General features: G+C 48.5%; 1 protein-coding gene across 1 annotated transcript in view; it reads left to right on the top strand.

The window, feature by feature from the left end:
• The first annotated feature begins 2,043 nt into the window (after positions 1-2,043).
• Positions 2,044-21,697, top strand: part of LOC126470389 (uncharacterized) — an 81,203-nt gene continuing 61,549 nt past the window's right edge. The window contains exon 1 of the mRNA XM_050098229.1: positions 2,044-2,106. Within this exon, the coding sequence (XP_049954186.1) occupies positions 2,081-2,106 (26 nt within the window). The 5' untranslated portion in view covers positions 2,044-2,080. The remainder of the gene's footprint in view (positions 2,107-21,697) is intronic.

Here is a 21,697-nt window from a genome sequence, read left to right as displayed (position 1 = left end):
CCTTAACCATCTTCTCCAATTGGTGAGCTTGCGCTCCGCCTCTGTTTAGTACGTCGTCTACGGTACGTCATATTCTAATCTCCCTTTCTTATACCGTCGATATTTCGCACGGAATGACTTCATCTTGTCTCCAGACTCCAAGTAACACCGGGATGTGAAGACTAAGGCAGTAACATAATAAACGCTGAATGATCTTGACTCCCAGATAACCTTAAATACGTCTTGAAATGACAGTTTTAATTTATGTTTCCCAAACTTCAGAAAAAATACTTGGCGACGAACTTGATCGTTCGTGATTTTAAAAAAAGTGAGTGATTTTATATGGCATGAAGTAAATTGAACCATGTGTTTCGGTAGTTCACTACCGCCTTCAAGAAGTTTGTGAACATAAGAGTCATTTGGTATGCGAAAAATTAAGCTCCAGACGGAAAGTCATAAGACCGACAAATTACATTTTAATTGCCTTGTGATGTTACTTCTACACTCCCTTGAAAGTTTTTTACGTCTAAACGACACCAGATAGACAATGATCTGATCTGAAGCCAGTGTTCAGAGACGAACCATATCCATCTTCCAGGAGCAAACATGTAAAACATGTTCTCTACTATCCCGAGACTGCTGGACGATAGCAATTTACTGAGAGTCTAGGAACTGCTAAATTTGTTCCTTACCTACAGTAATTGGGTACATACAAAACGTGCAATCTTCACTGCCGCGTTACAAATTCGATGTCTTTTTCTTTAACCGATTGTTCCAATCTCAGCATCTTGTTACACTACTAAAATAGCCACAGCATTGGTCATTTTTATATCGAATTAGTTGATTACAAATGTAATAAATACCAGTAGATTATTATTGCCTTCATACAAAACACACAGAAAAGTTGAACGCGTTGCTTTATTTCTGCCTGATGCTGGAAAACTGAACGTGTCGGTTTCCTATTCGACCTGTTATCCACCAAGCGCCCTCTATTTCCTAACTATTTATAAGAAGCTAGTGAATCCAACATGGATAAAGTAGCATTTATAAGATGATTTTAGAAACACCCTGTATTTGTTATAGATATGTGGCACATACATAGAGAAAGTTACCGCAGTAGTTAGCACATTGTACTCATTAAAGAGGGTCTAAAATCCACGGGTGACCATTTAGATTTGTCGTTTCTCTTTCAAAAAGAAAAGGCTAATTCCCTTTCCCAATCAGAGCTTATGCTATCCCTAATGTCCTCGTTACTGATGAGTCATTAAACTCTAGTCTTACTTTGCCCATTGTAGGACCTGCAGCGTAATATAGATAGAAGTACAACATTTTAATGAATAGTTATTTCCTGTTAGCAGCTTAAATTTTATTATTTTTTCGTACCTAAGCTTATGGGAAATATATACTCACTCATGATCTGACAGCGAGAAAATAGCAACCAGACACAGATGGAGTGTGTACATACGTTATTAACAGCTTAACTTACTAGAAAACAGCAACGACGCTGAAATAAGCTTATAGTAGGGAAAAATGATAGTTTTAGCAGGTAACAGGAAATAACTCTTCATTTAAATGTCGTACTTTAGTTTGCTCTTGTCTTGGAATCCAACGAATATAATTTCACAACAGAAACCAAAAAAGATGCTCCTGCAAAATTTGTTTTTGAGGCTGACATAATAATCGCGATTACACAAATGAAGATAACCGTGGGCGGCCGGATGATTTCTGAATTTGTGTGAATCTGATTGTCACGATATAATGGTTATTATTTGTTACTTTCGTCCTAGTGGAACGCGGAAGGGCATCTTTAAAGTCATTTGATTATTGTAATGGCTTCAACGAGGCAAGACCCCCATCTTCGGCCGACTGAGTCGTTAAGACTAGTCCTGACAGATAAGCGAAAGAGAGTCGTGGGGATTTTCAGATGACTTAAGTACACACACTTCCCGTTACGGCGACCACACAATCGTTCAATAATAGCGACGCTCGGGTCTGCGGGAGGGGATGGAAGCCGCACAAGGCAGGTAAATTCGTTAGCGACAGTGGCTCAGTGAGTGCATGGCAGCTGGGTGGACAGCAGCACGGGGACCACACGCTAACCATGTCGCAAGCGCCGTTGCTCATCAGGTACCGTACCGGCGTTCCAGCTCCCTGACGAATGCACGCCACAAGCTCGACAGTTGGGCATAGGCCATTAATATTGTTTTGCCGCGGCTTTACGATACTTCGCATTTCGAGCACGCGCTGTTGTTCGGAAAGTTTTTTTTGGGAACAGTGAGAAGATACTGGTCAGGTAACAGTTTTATACGGGTAACAAATAATTTATTTTAGTACATTACAGAAAGAGAACAGCATAGAAACATACCAAACTCGAAGTATATGTAATAATCATCTTAGTTAATTTTTAGTGTTGGGTCTTTTCTTCTCATTTATCATCAGACGAGTTAGGCTTTGTTGCACCAAAGCATCATCGGGTATGTAGATAGTTTAAGATATGCATTATATTGTCGCGGTGTTATTATTATTATTATTATTATTATTATTATTTTCGATTTTTCCCTATTGAGAGAGCGATTGAAGTTGAGTAGTCATGATTTCTTCTTCTTTCTTCGTTCTTCCCAAATTCTCTTCATACGTTCACTGTTCTCTCTTGCGTTCTTCCGACCATCTTTTTCCCGTTCTGTTCTCCGTATGTTCTTGTTTAAGGGTGTGTTTCTGTATTATGTTTCTAAACTGTTCTCTATTGTTTGTTGTCTTGTGTGATCCCCAGTTCTTTAATGTCTTCTTCTGCTTCAGTGAACCACTTTTCCTTGTTTTTGGTCTTTTTTACTGTCTCAAAGATTTGTCTTGTGAGCCTGCTTTAATTCATCCTCCTGATAGGTCCATAAAATTTCACCCTTCTCTTTCTAATGGTGTCTGTTACTGTTTCAATGTCTTTGTAAATCTCTCTAGTTGCCTCCTCATCAAAATTCATTCAAGAAACCCTGGTCCATATATTTTCCTCAGAATTTTTCTTTCCTTCTTTTCAATCTCTGATCTTCGTATGACCATGAATCAGTGTAGTTTCTGTAGCATTAAGTGCTTCTGGTAGGACTACTGTGTTGTAATGCCTCAGTTTCACATTTACTGAAATAGATTTCTTATTATAGTGATTCCAAGTGAGCTTATATGCTTTTTGTAATCCGGAGATTCTATCTTTATTGGCTATTGAGTTCAGGCCTGATTGTTGGATTATCTCTTCCAGATATCTTAAGTGGGCAACTTGTGCCACTTCCCCATATTGAGTAGTAATTGGGAACTTATCTACAGGTTTGTTTTCCATATACTGTGTTTTCTCGTAGGAGATTTGTAGCCCAGTTTTGAGAGATTCCGGCGCCGGCCGCGGTGGTCTAGCGGTTCTAGGCGCTCAGTCCGGAACCACGCGACTGCTACGGTCGCAGGTTCGAATCCTGCCTCGGGCATGGATGTGTGTGATGTCCTTAGGTTAGTTAGGTTTAAGTAATTCTAAGTTCTAGGGGACTGATGACCTCAGATGTTAAGTCCCATAGTGCTCAGAGCCATTGAGAGATTCCGTGTAGTTTTTCCCGTGCAAGTTTGGCTTCCTCTCTTGTTCGTTAGAATAGCAAGATCGTCCGTGAAAGCCAGACACTTCACCCTAATGCTCTGCTCTTTTTTAATCTCAAGCTGAATTCCTTTTATTTCCTTTTCCCATGTCCTCACAATTTTTTTCCAGAATCATGTTAAACAGAAGGGGGCACATTCCATCTCCTTGGCGAACACCAGTATGAATATGAAACGCTTCTGATCTTTCTCCCATGAATTTAACTTTGGGGGTTGTATCTGTTAATTCCTGTTGAATAATTCACCTTGTTTTCCTGTCAATCCTGAACTCGCGGTGGTATATTATTGACTATTCCCGGCTGGGTCGGAGATTTTCTCCGCTCAGGGACTGCGCGTTGTCTTAATCATCATCATTTCATCCCCATCGACGCGCAAGTCGCCGAAGTGGCGTCAAATCGAGACTTGCACCAGGCGAACGGTCTACCCGGCGGGAGGCCCTCGTCACACGACATTTCATTTCAGCAGTTCGTGGGCTCACATACCTATTCTGAAAGTTAATGGATGCTATTCGCGTTCTGTTGGTATATGTGATCACTGACCGTTTCAGGTCCAATAGCACAGAATCACGAAATAATACGATCCACGATAGGACGAAACAGCAAAGCGAAACGCGCATGATAAGTTACCTGAAAACGAATTTGTTAAATCATTGCAGACGGAAGCGTCATAAACATAGTTCCAACCTTCCGTAGTTTGATTAATATATTGTTTTACTGCACGTACAACTTAGAATTTCTCATATCCACAGCCGGAAATTATACAGAGTCCAGGCGTGGTTTGAGTATTTCGCTTTCGTAGTATCAAACAAAGCCTCATAAGAACATTTCAGTAGTAGACAGAATTCTTACATTTTCAGGTCCCATTTTTATGCATTTCTGACGGCTTATATGCCTATCCCCGAACCTTTAACATTGTTTAGTCTATACGTTATAATAATTGCTCATAACACCTTTCTATCGTGAAAGGCAGACAAAGTTTGGCATGTCTTCACATTACCTTACATCAGTTAAGACATGTTCGCTCTCCATATTTAAGCAAGAAATTGTAACTGTATTTCTCGCTCTTCCGTACAGGTTTTTTTCCACGAGTCCCGCGGGTTCGCTATCCATTCACTAATGCTGAGTACGAGAAATATTGAATGTTTTTAACTCGTTCCCATATTTATTTTATTGTGAGAACTCATTGGTGACTGGTTTTCAGATTATAAAACTAAGATATTTTTATTCGTCCCCAATATATGCTGTTATTCCGAGATAAGCGTTTAGAATTTCGCATGCGTCTAAACCAATTCTCTAAGATACAACTCTTCCTCCTAATCTGCCGTCTTTTATAAAAGTCATAATAACAACGCTGACTAGTCGGTAAATGGTTTCACTAGCATTCTATGCCGTCTTTTATAAAAGTCATAATAACAACGCTGACTAGTCGGTAAATGGTTTCACTAGCATTCTATGTGCAAGACTGTAACTCCATTCCGGCACGACTCAGTATGTGACATAGCTCTGAACTCGTAACTAGCGTATACAAGTTTCTTAGCTCCTGCAGTCCTTAATTTGGAAACTTTAGCTGTGCTCAGTCAGTGTAATTCGATTTACGTTATGAGAAATGTTTGGTCACGAGTGTGATACCATGTCCCCAGGAAAATTGACCAATACATCAAGGGGGCGCAAGAGTCAAGTTGTGAAAAAGCGTTCCTTCAATGCTGTATTAATACTGGTAACAGTAAGCTGTTTAAGATACTGTGAGCAGGATCCGAACGCAAGTTAGTTTCGTGGTACATAACTACTCCGGGCACACTTGCTGCTCCCCCCTGTGAGTCCGGGAATTAAGAGGCGACTAAAAGGAGTCCCTCCCCCTCAAGGGGGTAGTTAGCACCTGCGTCCGGAGACGGACGTTTCCACGACCTATATTTGCGGTCATTTTGGTTTTCACTTCTTCTCGTTTCTTCCTTCCTTTGGTTGGTTCCTTTCTTTGTTCTTCTCCATCTCACTGTCTTCCTTACCCTTTCCCTTGCCTTCTTTCCATTGCCTTCTTTCCCTTGCCTTCTTTCCCTTCCTCCCTGTGCGCGCCTGAAGGCCGACCCACGCGTTCGCACACGTAGCCGGTGACGGGGTAACGCTTAATTCCCCGCCCTGGGTAGACTAGTAAGGCACGCACGTACCCCCTGGTAAAGGCCAGGCCCAGGGAGGGATGATTGCCTGAGCTGATACCTTCTGACCATGCCGATTGGTCCCTCCGTCTGTTTCTCGGGAGGTGTGACCTGAGGTGTAAACATTCACCTAAGGCGGCAGTGCCCTCTGAGAGGGTCCCCACAAGGAAGGAGCGCGCCACCGGAGACGCTGGCAATCATGGGGGATTCCTCCGCAATGGATTTCTCTTCTTCTCTCTCGACTTCTGCCCATAAACGGAAACTTGACCAGCCACCAGTGACAAAAGTACTACCGCCTGCCCCACAGTTCCTCGTAGTTTCTCGATCTGAGGACGGCAAGGATTTTTCCTCTGTCAACTCTTTCGTTATCCGGAAGGGCGTAGATGCCATAGCCGGATCTGCCAAGTCGTGTACCAGGTTGCGTAATGGTACCTTGTTACTAGAAAATGAGAGCGCCTTTCAGGCACAAAACCTGCTTTGGGCCACACTCCTGTACACGTTCCCTGTCCGGGTGGAGGCTCACCGCACTTTGAATTCGTCTCGTGGTCTGGTATATACTCGATCACTCGACGGATTGACTGACGAGGAGATTCAGTCTTTCCTCGCTGAGAAGGGCGTGACGGCTGTCCATAGGGTCATGGAAAAGGTCAATAATGACCTTTTACCGACCCGGACACTTCGTGACCTTCGATAGTGTTCAGCTGCCGTCGCGTATCAAAGCGGGCTACCAGGTTATTTCTGTTCGCCCCTATGTCCCGACACCTACGCGCTGCTACCAGTGTCAGCGTTTTCATCACACTCGCCAGTCTTGTTCCAATGCGGCTAAATGTCACTTGTGGCAGGGATGCCCATGAGGGTGACTGTCCACCTCCGTCTCCTCATTGTGTGAATTGTCAGGGTGACCACGCAGCGTCCTCCCGCGACTGTCCCATCTACAAGGAAGAACGCTGTATCCAAGAAATTCGGGTCAAAGAGAAAGTGTCCACCTCGGCTGCTCGCAAGCTGTTGGCTAGTAGGAAGCCCACGCTGCTCCCAGCGGGAAAATACAGTACTGTCCTCGCCTCTCCTCGGACTACCAGGGAGGTGGCGACGCAGACATGCGATCTGACCTTCAGCACCACGGTCGTCCGTTCGGCCAGTGCTAAGATCGCGCGGTCGACGTCTCCTCTTCCTCCCGTCACCCCTCAGACACAAGCACCTTCATCAACTTCTGCCAAGACGAAGACCCAGAAGTCAGATGCACGGGCCTTCAAGAAGGAACCGTCCCGTGCAGACTTCCTACGTACCTCGAACTCCCAGCCGTCGACCAGTACTTCCACTAAACGACCTTCCAAGAAGGCTCATAGGAAGCACAGTTCTCCTTCTCCGCCACGGCGCATTTCTTCTCCTGCGCCACCCAGCGGTTGTCGCCCCAGGCCGTCATCCGTTTCGCCTGGCCGCACCGCTGGTAGCCGAACATCTGGCCGTTCACCTGCAGAGGAAGCTCCCCCTCCCGGCCATCTTAAAAAGATGGCCGATGAACCTATAGAACCAATGGACGATGACTGTCCGCCTACTGATAGCGGCGGCAGTACTCGATCGGAGCCAGGCCCTCAGCGGCCTTCGAGGTGACCCCTTCTTTCATCTTACTTTTCTTCTCACGATGGCACTTATTCACTGGAATATTCGCAGCATTCGCTCCAACCGAGAGGACTTGAAGTTGCTGCTCCGCTTGCACCGTCCGCTCGTCGTAGCCCTCCAGGAAACGAAGCTACGCCCATGCGATCAAATTGCCTTGGCACACTACACCTCTGTGCGTTTTGACCTACCCCCTGTGGTAGGTATTCCGGCTCATGGAGGGGTTATGTTGCTGATCCGGGATGATATTTACTACGATCCCATCACATTGCACACCGCCCTGCAGGCAGTTGCCGTCCGAATTGCTCTCCCATTTGTACCGTTTACACTCCATCGTGGTCTGCCGTTACCAGGGCAGACATGATGCAAATTATTGCTCAGCTACCTGCACCATTTTTGTTAACTGGAGACTTCAATGCCCACCATCCCCTTTGGGGCTCTCCAGCATCCTGCCCGAGGGGCTCCCTGTTAGCAGACCTTTTCAACCAGTTCAATCTTGTCTGCCTCAATACTGGCGCCCCTACTTTTCTTTCAGACACATCTCACACCTATTCCCATTTAGACCTCTCTATATGTACTGCCCCAACTTGCACGCCGGTTTGAGTGGTATGCACTTTCTGATACATATTCGAGCGACCACTTCCCGTGTGTTATCCATCCCCTGCATCATACCCCCTATCCATGCTCAACTAGTTGGAACACCTCCAAAGCGGACTGGGGGCTCTTCTCTTCCAGGGCGACCTTTCAGGATCAAACCTTCACAAGCTGCGATAGTCAGATCGCACACCTCACGGAAGTCATTCTCACTGCTGCTGAATATTCCATCCCTCACACTACTTCTTCTCCACGTCGCGTACCGGTCCCCTGGTGGACCGCATCATGTAGAGACGCTTTACGTGCTCGTCGACGTGCTTTACGCACCTTTAAACGCCACCCTGCAGTGGCGAATTGTATCAATTATAAACGATTACGTGCGCAGTGCCGTCGTATTATTAAAGAAAGCAAGAAAGCCAGCTGGGCTGCTTTCACAAGCACCTTCAACAGTTTTACTCCTTCTGTTGTCTGGGGTAGCCTGCGCGGGCTATCTGGCACTAAGGTCCACTCACCAGTTTCTGGCTTGACGGTCGCGAATGACGTCCTTGTGGCCCATGAGGATGTCTCCAATGCCTTCGGCCGCTTTTTCGCAGAGGTTTCGAGCTCCGCTCATTACCACCCTGCCTTCCTCCCCCGAAAACAGGCAGAGGAGGCTAGGCCACCTAACTTCCGCTCCTCGAATCGTGAAAGTTATAATGCCCCATTCACCATGCGGGAACTCGAATACGCACTTGGCCGATCACGGTCCTCCGCTCCAGGGCCTGATTCTATTCATATTCAGATGCTGAGGAACCTTTCTCCTGCGGGTAAAGGTTTCCTTCTTCGTACTTATAATTGCATCTGGATTGAGGGACATGTTCCCGCATGCTGGCGCGAGTCTATTGTTGTACCGATTCCTAAGCCGGGGAAGGACAAGCACTTGCCTTCCAGTTATCGACCCATCTCGCTTACCAGCTGTGTATGTAAGGTGATGGAGTGAATGGTTAACTCTCGTTTGGTTTGTCTCCTCGAATCTCGACGCCTACTTACCAATGTACAATGTGGATTTCGTAGGCGCCGCTCTGCTGTTGACCATCTGGTTACCTTGTCGACCTTCATTATGAATAACTTCTTGCGGAAGCGCCCGACCGCGGCTGTGATCTTTGATTTGGAGAAGGCTTACGACACCTGTTGGAGGGCGGGCATTCTCCGCCCCATGCATACATGGGCCCTTCGCGGTCGCCTCCCTCTTCTTATTCGTTCCTTTTTAATGAATCGACAGTTAAGGGTACGTGTGGGTTCTTTCCTGTCGGACACCTTTCGCCAGGAGAATGGGGTGCCACAGGACTCAGTTTTGAGCGTCGCTCTCTTCGCCATAGCGATCAATCCAATAATGGATTACCTCCCAGCTGATGTATCAGGCTCCCTTTTCGTGGACGATATTACCATCTAATGCAGCGCGCAGCTTACATGTTTCCTGGAGCGCTGTCTTCAGCGTTCTCTTGACCGTCTTTACTGCTGGAGTGTTGCCAATGGCTTCCGTTTTTCTGCCGAGAAGATGTTCTGTATTAACTTCTGGCGCTACAAAGAGTTTCTCCCACCGACCTTACGACTCGGTCACGCTGCTCTCCCATTCGTGGAGACAACAAAAATTTTAGGTCTTACATTTGACAGGAAACTTAGCTGTTCTCCACATGTGTCTTATTTGGCTGCCCGTTGTACCCGTTCTCTAAATGTCCTCCGTGTTCTCAGTGGTATGTCGTGGGGAGCGGTTCGAATCGTCCTACTTCGCCTATATCGGTCGATCGTCCGCTCCAAGCTGGATTATGGGAGCTTCGTATACTCCTCTGCACGGCCGTCCATCTTACGCCGCCTCAACTCCATACAACATCGGGGTTTACGTCTTGCGTTCGGAGCGTTTATACTAGTCCCGTCGAGAGTCTTCATGCTGAAGCCATTGAATTGCCACTCACCTGCCGGCGCGATATACTGCTTTGTCGGTATGCCTGTCGGCTACTGTCAATGCCCGACCACCCGTCTTATCGTTCCTTTTTTGACGACTCTCTCGACCTTCAATACGGGTTGTATGTTTCTGCCCTGCTACCCCCTGGAGTTCGCTTTCTTCAGCAGCCTCCTTCAACACATTGATTTTTCAGTCCCTGCAACCTTTAGAGTGGGCGAGAGCCACACGCCACCTTGGCTCCAGGCTCAGGTTCATGTTCACCTTGACCTCAGCTCGCTCCCAAAGGAGTTTACCCCCGGTTCGGTATACCACTCCCGTTTTGTCGAACTTCGTTCAAAGTTCATTAATATGACCTTCATTTATACAGATGGCTCTAAGACCAATGACGCGGTCGGGTGTTCTTTTATTGTCGGGGCACAAAGTTTCAAATACCGGCTCCATGGCCATTGTTCGGTCTTCACAGCTGAGCTCTTTGCCCTCTACCAGGCTGTTCTTTACATCTGCCGCCACCGACGTTCTGCTTATGTCATCTGCTCCGATTCCCTGAGCGCCATCCAGAGCCTCAGTGATCCGTATCCGGTTCACCCTTTCGTGCACCGGATCCAACGCTCTCTTCAGCAGCTGGTGGACGACGGTTCTCAGGTTAGCTTTATGTGGGTTCCTGGCCATGTCGGTATCCCTGGGAACGAAGCTGCAGATGCCGCGGCCAAGGCTGCGGTCCTCCAGCCTCGGACAGCTTCTTGTTGTGTCCCTTCATCAGATTGTAGCAGGGTCATTTGTCGGCGCATTTTATCGCTGTGGCATGCCGATTGAGCTGCACTTACGGACAACAAGCTTCGGGCCTTGAAACCTCTTCCCGCGACTTCGACGTCGGAGGTAGTTTGGCCCGGTTACGAATTGGACACTGCCGGTTCAGCCATCGCCATCTGCTGACGGCTGCGCCGGCGCCGTTCTGCCCATGTGGGCAATTGCTGACGGTCCGCCACATTTTAACGTCCTGTCCGGATTTTAATACACTGCGTCTTGATCTTGGCCTGCCATGTACTCTAGATGCCATTTTAGCGGATGACCCAGGAGCAGCTGCTCGCGTTCTTCGTTTTATCAACTTGAGAAAACTGTCTAAGGACATTTGATTATGCTGTTTTTTTAATCCTATGCCTGTCAATCTGTCTTTTATTGTGTTTTCCCTTTTAGTTGCTGTTTTAAACTTGTGCCTCGCGGTGCATTCCTAACGTAGTCTGGGCGCTAATGACCATTGAAGTTGTGCGCCCTAAAACCACAAAAAAAAACACTTGCTGCTGCTCTACTTTCATTGTCTTTTTTTCAAACTGATGCTGAATTTATACATCTATCTGACGGGCGGAGTAGGATGCGAGTTAGCTTGGCGCGCGCGGGTGTGTGTGTGTGGGGGGGGGGGGGGGGGGGGGAGCAGGGACCGTGTTAGTTCCTCTCCTCTGTCCATCTTCAGTATGCCCGCCTTGGCCAGCTACTTCTGTTCAGCTGAAAAATACTCACATCAAAAAAAGTTCTGCATCCCCTCAGTTCCGTGAGTTGCGGAACCTGTACAGAAAATTCGAGTTGAGATCAAGATAAACATCATTTCCACCCTTTTTATTGCTCATGAAAACCACACATTGCATGTTGTTCCACCATACAGTGGTCGTGGTCCAGATTTCTGTACACACCGATACCTCAAATACGCAGTAGCACGTCCTCTTACAGCACTGATGCATGCCTGTAATCGTCGTGGCATTCTATCCACAAATTCATCAAGGCACTATTGGTCCAGATTGTCGCACTCCTCAAGGGCGATTCGGCGTTGACCCCCCCGTAGTGGTTGGTGGGTCAACGTCGTCCATAAACAGACCTTTTCAATTTATCCCAGACATGTTCGAAAGGGTTCGTGTCTGGACAACATGCTGGCCACTCTAGTCGAGTCATGTCGTTATCCTGAAGGAAGTCATTCACAAGATGTGCACGATGGGGGGTGCGAATTGTCGTCCATGACGAACGCCTCGCCAATATGCTGCCGATATGGTTGCACTATCTGTCAGAGGATGGCATTCACGTATTGCACAGCCGTTAAGCCGCCTTCCATGACCACCAGCGGCGTACGTCGGCCTCACATAATACCACCCCAAAACAGCAGGGAACCTCCACCTTGCTGCGCTCGCTGGACAATGTGACTAAGGCGTTCAGCCTGACCTGGTTGGCTCCTAACCCGTCTCCAACGATTGTCTGGTTGAAGGCATATGCGATGCGACACTCATCGTTGAAGAGAACGTGATGCCAATCCTGAGCGGTCAATTCGGAATGTTATTGGGCCCATCTGTACCGAGCTGCATGGTGTCAAAGATGAACCTCGCTATGGACGTCGGGAATGAAGTTGCGCATCATGCAGCCCACTGCGCACAGTTTGAGTCGTAACTCGACATCATGCACGAAAAGTATTATTCGACATGGTGGCGTTGCTGTCAGCTTTCCTCTGAGCCATAATCCGTAGTAGCGGTCATCCACTGCAGTAGTAGCCCTTGGGCGTCCGGAGCGAGGTATGTCATCGACAGTTCCTGTCTCTATCTCCTCCATGCCAGAACAACGTCGCTTTGGTTCACTCCGAGACGCCTGGACACTTTCCTTTTTGAGAGCCCTTCCTGGCACAAGGTAACAATGCGGACGCGATCGAACCGCAGTGTTGACAGCCAAGGCATGGTTCAACTACAGACAACACGAGCCGTGTACCTCCTTCCTGGTGGAATGACTGGAACTGATCGGCTGTCAGACCCCCTCCGTCTAATAGTCGCTGCTCACGCATGGTTGTTTACATCTTTGGACGGGTTTAGTGACATCTCTGAACAGTCAAAGGGACTATGTTTGTGATAAAATATCCACAATCAACGTCTATCTTCCAGAGTTTGGGGGAACTGGGGCGATGCAACAATTCATGTGAGTAATTTTGTGTTGGACTCCTACTAGGTAAACAGCATTCATTTGTACTCATATAGGTGCTTAATGGAGCTGAAAATAAACTGTAGGTTTATAATGAATACTGTCGAAGTGGATCCGCCTCATAGATATACTAATAACTCAGCAAGCACCTGGCGTCTCAGACGAGTTCAAGTACGTAAAAAAACATGCGACAGACCATCTAAGGGGTGTAAACATTTTTCCAGTAATACCTGTTGTTTAAAAAAGGTTTTTACGTATATTGAAGTCTAGTACCATTTTTCTCGTAAAAAAGAGCGTGTTGAGGCTGCAAAACAATCTCCAGGCAGAGAAAAAAGTACATAAGGCATCAGTTGCCACTACGGGGCTAAATTTACGTCTATTGAAAGGAGGGACTCTAGATGTTCACTGAAACTGTTGAAAAACTTCTAAGGATAAATCAAGGCAGTGATTTTGATCATACGACTAATGCATAGAGTTGAAAACGATGGTCCGGACTTCAAAACTGTATTGAGATGTCCTGACTTCTGTCCTGTCGATATTGTAGTAAGTATGTAATGCAGAAATTTTCATCACATCCTGATACTGTTTTAACGAAGAATAGTGGCTATATACCAGAAAATATTCCAGCACTCGATACCAGTTTCCTTTGTGCTTTCACGAACCTGCATATGAAACGGACGTCAAATTCCTCTATCAACCTATGAACATTGACCTGATATGTCTACCAGGAGTAATTATTCTATTATTACATGGAATGTTTCTAACCGAATAACCGGAAAGTAATTTGTGTGCATCAGTAATTTGGTTCGCTACACGAGCCCCATGAGCTTTAAACTTAAACTAAAGCATGCTGAATCAAATCTGGTGTATCTCGAGAGGCGCACATCAAATGTATTTCATACTAGTGCGAAGTAAGATAACAGACCTGCCAACTGCAGCACCAAAACTGTTGTTAGTAAGAGCAAATTGTAAAGCTAAAACAGTTGGTGTAAAATTTCTATCAAACTAGAGTTTACCGTAATGAAAACTCCACGTGAACATTCCACACCTATGAAATGAGTTCCCAGTTTTCCGCCTATAGCTGTTACGGCGACCACATTCTGTACGAAAGAAGTAATATTCACATTTAATATAGATATCGCTTGAAAAAAAAATGCCATAGTGAAATTACATGAGCAATACATTTCTTCCTTCTTCACAATCACTCAAGAAGGAACCAAGCGAGATATCTTAGTGGTATACAGCTCACCCGCATTTAGAAACAGCTGAAGTCGAGGACCCGGTCTTCCATATTTAGATTCATACGCTGCTTCACTAGATCGTTTCAGTGACGTTTGAGATGGTTCCTTCAGTAAGTGACAGACATTGCACTGCATCTTTGTCTAGCTGCGCTGAGGCCTCAGCTCTTAACTTAGTGCGGTGTCTTTACCCAGTCATACGACGTCATTAAAACGCAGCGATTCTGTTTTTCATTGTTTGTAGCGAAAAACAGATTTTATCAACGTGAATTAAACTGTTTATAAAAACAATCGAAGTTAGATTATATGGAGAAGGGACAAAGTTACTTACACTTGTTAAACAATTTTTCCATCACTCGTTCAGCGTGGATTGTATGCAGTCATCTTTAAATCTATTGAAAGCTGTTAGATTGTGCAGATTAGATTTTTTATCAAAAAATCTACACCGTTTCACTGCTGTGACCTCTTTGCACCTTTGTACAAACCATATCTCCCACCCCCCTGCGGGTCCGGGGATTAGAATAGGCCCGCGGTATTCCTGCCTGTCGTAAGAGGCGACTAAAAGGAGTCTCAAATGTTTTGGCCTCAATGTGATGGTCCCCCTTGGGGTTTGACCTCCATTTTTCAAAATTTTACAGAAGTACGAGCCTTTTGGGGAAGGACACCTTACATGGTGTACCACTGGTCCTAAGTGCACTAAGACCTTGGCACTCAGCATTGCACCGGCGTTGTCACCATACCCATTATTCCTCAAATTGGGCCTAAACGCCTGATGGGTTGTCCACGTTACGCCCATAGTGCCTCTCCATCTGCACCAGCGATCATGATGGACTTTCCATGGCACCAGAAATCCAGCACGGTAGCCAGCCCGTTGTGGTGGGGTCGTCATGTACCCTCTAGGTTGTAGCCCCCTGACAACACAGGGATCGTACTGCCGATACCTGAGCTGCACCCTCCCCACGTTGGCCAAGGAGTAGATGCCCGTCTCCTTGGGGCATCAGGACTCCCGGCAATGGTCATCCTGCCAGGTGGCCCTTGCTGCGGCTGGGTGGCGCCCGTGGGGAGAGCCCCTGGTCGGAGTGGGTGGTATCGGGGCGGACGTTTCGCACATGAAACGTCAGCATGTATCAGGTCGCTCTGCGGCCGAGTCTTCCAAAAGAAAAGGTACGGTTTCTAGTTCTGGTTCTCCTGCCCTTTCCCCCTTGGCCACTCCATGGGAGGAGGGACAGGCCCGCCGGCTTGGGGCGAAGTACTTCCCCCGCTATTTGGTCTGTTCTCGAACAGATGGGGGGACGTTCGCCACCTCCAAGCCCATGTTCTTTGTTCAACACATTGAGGACGTCTTCGGGGAAATCGAGGCTCTCAGCAAGATGAGATCGGGGTCCGTTCTTATCAAGACCACCTCTGCCACACAATCGGCGGCACTCCAGGCGTGCGACCGCCTAGGGGACATCCCAGTCTCCATTGTCCCACATCTGGCACTCAATAGGACGCAGGGGGTCATTTTTCATCGTGACCTCCTGCTACAATCTGATGAGGAGCTCAGGGCCAACCTGGAGCGCCGCGGCGTGCATTTCGTCCGGCGAGTCCAGCGCGGCCCCAAGGACCGTCGCATCGACACCGGGGCCTTTATCCTCGCCTTCGAGGGGGACGTTCTCCCGGAGAAGGTAAAGGTGATGTGCTACCGGTGCGACGTGCGACCTTACGTCCCGCCTCCTATGCGCTGTTTTAGGTGTTTGCGCTTTGGGCACATGTCGTCCCGGTGTGAGGCTGAGCCCCTTTGTGGCGACTGTGGACGTCCTCTTCGTGAGGAACATACTTGCACCCCACCACCTCGGTGCCCTAATTGTCCTGGCGTCCACTCGCCTAGGTCCCCGGACTGCCCCGCCTATCAGAAGGAGAAAAAGATACAGGAACTCAAAACTTTGGATCGGCTCTCTTATTCTGAGGCCAGGAAGAAGTATGACCGCCTTCATCCCGTGTCACTGGCCACTTCGTTTGCCTCCGTTGTGTCCACTCCTTCCGCTGTATCCTCACCTCTATCCTGTCCCCCCTCCGCCTCCTCTGCCCGTCAGGGGGCTCTGCCTCCGCCTCCCAAATCACTCCCTTCCAAATCCTCCTCCCCCGCGGCCCCCACCCCCCCTGGCCCAGGGGCCACCCTTCCTCCTCCTCCTCCTCCCCCCACGCCACCTGAGAAGCGATCCTCTTCTCAGGCGTCCATCGGGGAAACGTTCCGGACCCCGGCTTCCGAGGTCCGGCGTTCCAAAACGGAACCCGCGCGTGAGGACCTTCTTCGGGTCCAGCCCACCATCCCTGTACCTCCTCGGCCTTCCAAGAAGGCCTCCAAGAAGAAATCTCTATCCCCCTCTCCACCCCGGCGCGTTTCATCTGACGCTTCATCCGTGAGTCGCTGCTCCCGGCCGTCCTCAGTTTCGCCGGGACGCTCTGCTGCCAGGCGTTCCGCCGGCCTTTTGTCGGCAAATGATGCCGCCCCTCCTACACAATCAGGGACAGCGGCCGCAGCTGGCGACGAGTCGATGGAACCGGATCCGCCTGCCGTCAGTTGTAGTGTTGTTGCCTCGCAACCTGGCCCTCCGCGGCCATCGAGGTGACCAGCTCTTCCCCGTCTCGTTCCCCCAACTTTTTGACTAGCAATGGCGTTGATTCATTGGAACATAAGGGGTATTCGATCTAATCGGGAGGAATTACAACTGCTCCTCCGCCTGCACTGTCCGCTCGTCCTTGGTCTCCAGGAAACCAAGTTGCGCCCGACTGACCGTATTGCCTTTTCCCACTATACCTCGGAGCGGTATGACCTCGCCCCTGTGGACGGTATCCCAGCTCATGGTGGGGTCATGTTGCTCGTTCGGGACGATGTATATTACCATCCCATCCCATTGACCACCCCACTCCAAGCAATAGCTATCCGCATTACTCTTTCTGCTTTTACTTTTTCCGTTTGTACCGTCTACACTCCACCGTCATCTGCTGTTAGTCGGGCTGACCTGATGCACCTGATCGATCAGCTTCCCCCGCCGTTCTTATTGTTTGGCGACTTCAATGCCCATCATCCCCTTTGGGGCTCTCCTGCATCCTGTCAAAGAGGCTCACTCTTGGCGGATGTCTTCAACCATCTCAATCTTGTCTGCCTCAATACCGGCGCCCCGACTTTCCTCTCGGACTCTACTCATACCTACTCCCACTTGGACCTCTCGATCTGTTCTACCACTCTTGCCCGTCGGTTCGAGTGGTATGTCCTTTCTGACACCTATTCGAGCGACCACTTCCCCTGTGTCGTTCGTCTCCTGCACCACACCCCATCCCCACGTCCTTCGCGCTGGAACATACTGAAAGCTGACTGGGGACTTTACTCCTCCCTGGCGACCTTTCCGGACCGCGATTTTTCCAGTTGTGACAGTCAGGTCGAATACCTCACGGCTGTTATCATCAATGCTGCCGAACGTTCCATACCTCGTACTACTTCTTCTTCCCGTCGCGTTTCCGTCCCCTGGTGGAACGAGGCTTGTAGGGACGCTATCCGTGCTCGACGACGTGCTTTACGCACCTTTCGCCGCCATCCTACGTTGGCGAATTGTATTGAATACAAACGACTCCGAGCGCAATGCCGTAGAGTCATCAAAGACAGCAAAAAAGCTTGCTGGGCCTCTTTCACGAGCTCCTTTACCAGTTTTACTCCCTCTTCCGTAGTTTGGGGTAGCCTGCGCCGGCTGTCGGGCATTAAGGCCCACTCCTCGGTACCTGGCCTGACCTCAGATAATGAGGTCCTTGTTGATCCTGTGGCTGTCTCCAACGCCTTTGGCCGCTTTTTCGCGGAGGTTTCAAGCTCCGCCCATTACCATCCTGCCTTCCTTCCCAGGAAAGAGGCAGACGAGGCTCGGCGACCTTCCTTCCACTCGCTGAATCTGGAGACTTACAATGCCCCCTTTACCATGCGGGAACTCGAACGTGCGCTTGCACTGTCCCGGTCCTCTGCTCCGGGGCCAGATGCCATTCACGTTCAGATGCTGGCCCACCTTTCTCCGGCGGGAAAAAGCTTCCTTCTTCGTACCTACAATCGCGTCTGGACCGAAGGTCAGGTCCCCATGCGTTGGCGTGACGCCGTTGTTGTTCCTATACCCAAACCCGGGAAGGATAGACACCTTCCTTCTAGTTACCGCCCCATTTCTCTTACAAGCTGTGTCTGTAAGGTGATGGAGCGCATGGTTAATGCTCGGTTAGTTTGGATTCTTGAATCTCGACGACTACTTACTAATGTCCAATGCGGCTTTCGTCGCCGCCGCTCCGCTGTTGACCACCTTGTGACCTTGTCGACATTCATCATGAACAACTTTTTGTGAAGGCGCCAAACGGTCGCCGTGTTCTTCGACTTGGAGAAGGCTTATGATACCTGTTGGAGAGGAGGTATCCTCCGCACTATGCACAAGTGGGGCCTACGCGGTCGTCTGCCCCTTTTTATTGATTCCTTTTTAACGGATCGAAAGTTTAGGGTACGTGTGGGTTCCGTATTGTCCGACGTCTTCCTCCAGGAGAACGGAGTGCCTCAGGGCTCCGTCTTGAGCGTAGCCCTTTTTGCCATCGCGATCAATCCAATTATGGATTGCATTCCACCTAATGTCTCAGGCTCTCTCTTTGTCGATGACTTCGCGATCTACTGCAGTGCCCAGAGAACATGCCTCCTGGAGCGCTGCCTCCAGCGTTGTCTAGACAGCCTCTACTCATGGAGCGTGGCAAATGGCTTCCGGTTCTCTGAAGAGAAGACGGTTTGTATCAACTTTTGGCGATATAAAGCGTTCCTTCCGCCATCCTTACATCTTGGTCCCGTTGTTCTCCCATTCGTGGACACAACTAAGTTTCTAGGGCTCACGTTGGACCGGAAACTGTGTTGGTCTCCACATGTCTCTTATTTGGCGGCCCGTTGTACACGTTCCCTTAATGTCCTCAGAGTTCTTAGCGGTTCATCTTGGGGAGCGGATCGCACTGTCCTGCTTCGCTTGTATCGGTCCATAGTCCGATCGAAGCTGGATTATGGGAGCTTCGTCTACTCGTCCGCTCGGCCATCCCTCTTACGCCGGCTCAACTCCATCCACCATCGGGGGATACGTCTTGCGACCGGAGCCTTCTACACTAGTCCTGTCGAGAGTCTTTACGCTGAAGCTGCCGAGTTACCGTTGACCTACCGGCGCGACATACTGCTGTGTCGGTATGCCTGCCGGCTGTTGTCTATGCCCGACCACCCCTCTTACAAGTCCTTCTTCGCTGATTCTCTCGACCGTCAGTACGGGTTATATGTGTCTGCCCTGCTGCCCCCCGGAGTCCGCTTCCGTCGCCTGCTTCGACAATTGGATTTTGCCCTCCCTACCACCTTCAGAGAGGGTGAGAGCCCGACACCACCTTGGCTCCAGGCTCCGGTTCGTATTTATCTCGACCTCAGCTCACTCCCGAAGGAGGGTACTCCGGCTGCTGTGTATTGCTCACGGTTTGTCGAACTTCGTGCTCGACTTGCTGGTCACACCTTTATTTACACCGATGGCTCCAAAACTGACGATGGTGTCGGCTGTGCCTTTGTCGTCAGGACCGCCACCTTTAAATACCGGCTCCTTGACCAATGTTCGAGCTTTACGGCCGAGCTTTTTGCTCTCCATCAGGCCATTCAGTATGCCCGCCGCCACCGCCATTCATCGTATGTCCTCTGCACTGACTCACTCAGTGCTCTTCAGAGCCTTGGGGCTCCCTATCCGGTCCATCCCTTGATTCACCGAATACAGCAGTCCCTCCATAGTTTCGCTGATAATGGCGGTTCTGTCAGCCTTCTGTGGGTCCCCAGACATGTGGGAGTGCCTGGGAATGAGGCTGCGGATGCTGCAGCCAAGGCTGCAGTCCTCCAGCCTCGCCCAGCCTCCCATTGTGTCCCGTCATCTGACGTTTGTGGGGATGTCTGTAAGAGGCTTGTGTCCTTGTGGTGGGATGCTTGGTCATCCCTCCAAGGAAACAAGCTCCGGGCAGTAAAACCGCTCCCAACTGCTTGGACAACTTCCTCCCGACCATCTCGGCGCGAGGAGGTCCTTCTGACCAGGTTGCGGATTGGGCATTGCCGGTTTAGCCACCGCTACCTGCTCTCTGGTGACCCAGCCCCACAGTGCCCTTGTGGTCAGGCATTAACGGTGCGCCATGTTTTATTGTCGTGTCCCCGTTTTAGTCAATTTCGTGTTGTCCTGTCCCTGCCATCTACCTTACCGGATGTTTTAGCTGATGACGCTCGAGCAGCTGCTCGTCTTCTGCGTTTTATAACTTTAACTGGCTTGACCAAAGACATTTAACCTTTTACTTATTTCATCTGCATCTTTGTCCGGTCCTTTTGATGTCCCCCCATCCCCTTGAGTTTTAGCAGGTTCCTTGTGCTCTGACACCAGTGACTGGGCGCTAATGACCTCAGCAGTTGAGCGCCCTTAAACCCTACCAAAAAAAAAAAAAAAAAACATATCTCCCAAACGGAATAATGGCACTGAAATGTTGATGTCCTGAAAGCAGAGTTCTGTGAGAGCCGCATTTTATTCTATAGAGAATTAGTATTCTCGGTACAGGAAAAACAGCTCTCACATAGCACCTTTATGCAGATCCACAATAAAAATTTGAAGCTCATCAGAAATCCGTTGTTCTTTTGGTAATCAGTGAACATGAACAATAGACATCGCGCACATACGGGAAAATATATCAATACGCTGAAGTACAGTAGCCAGCGAGGCTGTTCCTCGTCTAATGACCTAACTAGGTTCTTCGAACTGCAGGGAGATCACTTACAAGGGGACCACATGGCAACCTTTTTTTGTGTTTTTCTTATCTTTATTGTAGGTGAAGTTCAGAACTCAATCATAAATCAGCAAAAGCAGTTAGATACAATTCCCAAAATTTCTCGAGACAATCGGCTTTGAAGTTTTCCGACAGTCTTAAATATGCTAAAGTATGGTTAACGTTTCTCGACCGGCCGTGTGGCTATTCGGTATGTTCGCCGACCACGTGTGTGGCACAGGCTCGATTCCCAGCCCTGGCCATAATTTTAAACAAAGGTGCGTGTTCCACGAACATTCCCATGAAGCATAATGTTTTTTTTTTCATTTAAGAATCTTTTTTATAAAAGATCAATAATTAAGAATGTATATCAGCAATAAACACTGGATTTTTGTGTGAGATACGTAACTAGAACATGAAGACCAGCAGTTTTTGATCAAATTACTGTTAGATAAGTTACGTAGCATATATTTGATGAATTTCACATTCAAGGTAGGTATTCGAACTGAACGAAAAAAAATGTAATGACCGAAAGGAGTCTAGAACCATCGATTACCAGTCTCGAGCGCAACTGATTTTTTTCAATATTTAGGCATTTGAAACTTCACGAAATTGCTATGCACCTCTGTTTAAAAATTAGCATCAGCCGGTAATCTAACCTGAAACCACTACGTTGCAGACGAGCATTCTACCACACAGCCTGTCTAGAAAAATCGACGTTGCTTTAGCATATTGAAGATTGCCGGAAAACTTTAATAGGTCTATTTTCGTGAGAATTTTTTGAGAGCTATATCGGACTATTTC

The sequence above is a fragment of the Schistocerca serialis genome, chromosome 3, assembly GCF_023864345.2.
Source record: "Schistocerca serialis cubense isolate TAMUIC-IGC-003099 chromosome 3, iqSchSeri2.2, whole genome shotgun sequence".
Lineage (NCBI taxonomy): Eukaryota > Metazoa > Arthropoda > Insecta > Orthoptera > Acrididae > Schistocerca > Schistocerca serialis.
The sequence above is the reverse complement of the archived record's forward strand: the minus strand, read 5'-3'. Positions and strand labels throughout refer to the sequence as shown.